Genomic DNA, 2,105 nt, shown 5'->3' with positions numbered 1-2,105 from the left:
CAAACCCGTGGCCTTGGTGTTATCAGCACCGCACTCTCCCGAGTGAGCCACAGGCCGGCCTTCAGTGCGTCTTATTTAATGGGCATGTGATGTCGATTCATCCCATAACTGATGACATTAACTCTGACCTCTCGATTCAGGTGATGTCTGCCTGGCTTCTCACTGTAAAGTTCTGTTTTTCCCTTTGTAATTAATAAATATCTACTTGAGAGATGTTTTGATATTTTGTATCCTGTTTCTCATCAAATTGTTTTTCCAATTATGGTGGTGCCAAGTGGTGGCTTTCTAATTCTGTCATTCCACATGTATTAGTTATTTTTATTGTAAAGAAGAGCTTTCCTTTCTTTCATTCCATCAGTGTTGCTTCAAGGATTCATTCTAATGTTAATAATTGTTACTACCATTATTTATTTTGATGCTCAAATTATCCCAGGTTTGGCCTGTGGGAGTCCTTTCAGGCTGGCTTCTGTGACTTCTGGAGACAACCTTGTCATTCTTTGAGTACTTTCTTACTTTCTAGCATGGCAAGATGTTCCAGGTACATCCTGCNGTCTCTAAGGAATGTTGTTGGGGCTGGGAAGCTCCTGGAGGGGTCAGTTCTCACCAGGTCCTTCTCACTTCCCCAAAGCTTGCTCCAGGCTGGATACAAAGGGCGGGTGACAGGCTGGGGCAACCTGAAGGAGACATGGACAAGCCATGCTGATGAGTTGCAGCCCAAAGTGCTGCAGGTGGTGAATCTGCCCATCGTGGAGCGGCCGGTCTGCAAGGCCTCCACCCGGATCCGCATCACCGACAACATGTTCTGTGCTGGCAAGTCTCTGCTTGGTGGGCCCAGGGAATAGCAGGGACTCGGGGTTGGGAGGATCAAGACATGTTACGAACGCAGACCTAGGTTTGAGTCCTGGCTCCAGTCATTTACAGGCCACATGACTTTGGGCAAGTTGCCTAACCTCTTGGTGGCTCAGTTTCTTCCTCTGTAAAATGGAGATAAAAGTCTGTGTCCCATAAGTTGTGTGAAGGTTAACCGAGATGGTGTGCAGAAAGTGCTTGGCATGGTGCCACCAGTTAAGTGTTCAATAGATGTGAGCTCGCATAGCAGCAGGAGGCCAAAAGAAAAAAATGTTTTTCTCATCCAGCATCCAATCCAGGATCACACATTGTGCTTAGTCGTCAGACTTTGTTCGTCTTCCATGACCTTGACATATGTGACAAGTACAGTGCAGTTTTTCTGTAGGTGTGGGTTTGTCTAAGNTGTCATTCTTTGAGTACTTTCTTACTTTCTAGCATGGCAAGATGTTCCAGGTACATCCTGCTTTCCTTATTGCATTCTTCAATCAGCCATTTCTCTAAGGAACATTCTAGTAGAGAATGGTATGTAGAACCCAAAATCTGGGTACTAGGTGTGCACATTGCTACTAGGTCCGTCTTTGATTCTAGTTCCTCTCAGTGGACAGAATCAGAAAATATATATATGAAGCATACACCAACATCTGTATCTATATTTATATCTGTCTATCTCAAAAACCATGAGGTCATACTGAAACCTCTAATTCCAATCCAACACCACAGGATTAGTTTTAGCTTCTCTCTTTCCATATTCCACAGCAGTTACTCTCTCTGCTGACAGTGAGAAACCTGTTCCACTATTCATACTGTCTTTACTTATTTGATCAATACTAGAATATAGTTTCAGAATCCCTCATCCACAGCACTGTGAAAAGCAATCCTACTAACTAGAGTTCAGCATTTCTTTAAAGTTGTGATTGTCTTTAGCCCAAATATATAGTAAAAATACTGTGTTCAAGAGTTACTTACTTGGCTTAATTCTTTTCCCCTGTTCTCTCTGTTATTTATTTAAAATACCATTAGGCTCATTTGTTTCTGATTATATTCAATTTTGCCCCCCATCTTTGTTGTGTTTATTTGTTTATTTTTGGAGTATATGAAATGTTAACATGGTTCTAAAAGTCATATGATATCCCTGTGCCCAATGAACTAAAAAAAACCCCCCAAAACAGACCTGTTAAAATGCATACGGGGCCGACCCATGGCTCACTTGGGAGAGTGTGGTGCTGATAACACCAAGGCCCTGGGTTCGGATCCCA

The 2,105-nt window shown here is 42.8% G+C and overlaps 1 protein-coding gene across 1 annotated transcript in view; it reads left to right on the top strand.

The window, feature by feature from the left end:
- The window catches only part of F2 (coagulation factor II (thrombin)), a gene marked incomplete at its 3' end in the record, with an annotated part of 11,336 nt that extends 10,511 nt beyond the window's left edge, over positions 1-825 (top strand). The window contains exon 12 of the mRNA XM_008587884.1: positions 629-825. Coding sequence (XP_008586106.1) covers positions 629-825 — 197 coding nt within the window. The remainder of the gene's footprint in view (positions 1-628) is intronic.
- Positions 826-2,105: the final 1,280 nt, after the last annotated feature.

The sequence above is a fragment of the Galeopterus variegatus genome, unplaced genomic scaffold (genome assembly GCF_000696425.1).
Source record: "Galeopterus variegatus unplaced genomic scaffold, G_variegatus-3.0.2 Scaffold4577, whole genome shotgun sequence".
NCBI lineage: Eukaryota > Metazoa > Chordata > Mammalia > Dermoptera > Cynocephalidae > Galeopterus > Galeopterus variegatus.
The sequence above is the reverse complement of the archived record's forward strand: the minus strand, read 5'-3'. Positions and strand labels throughout refer to the sequence as shown.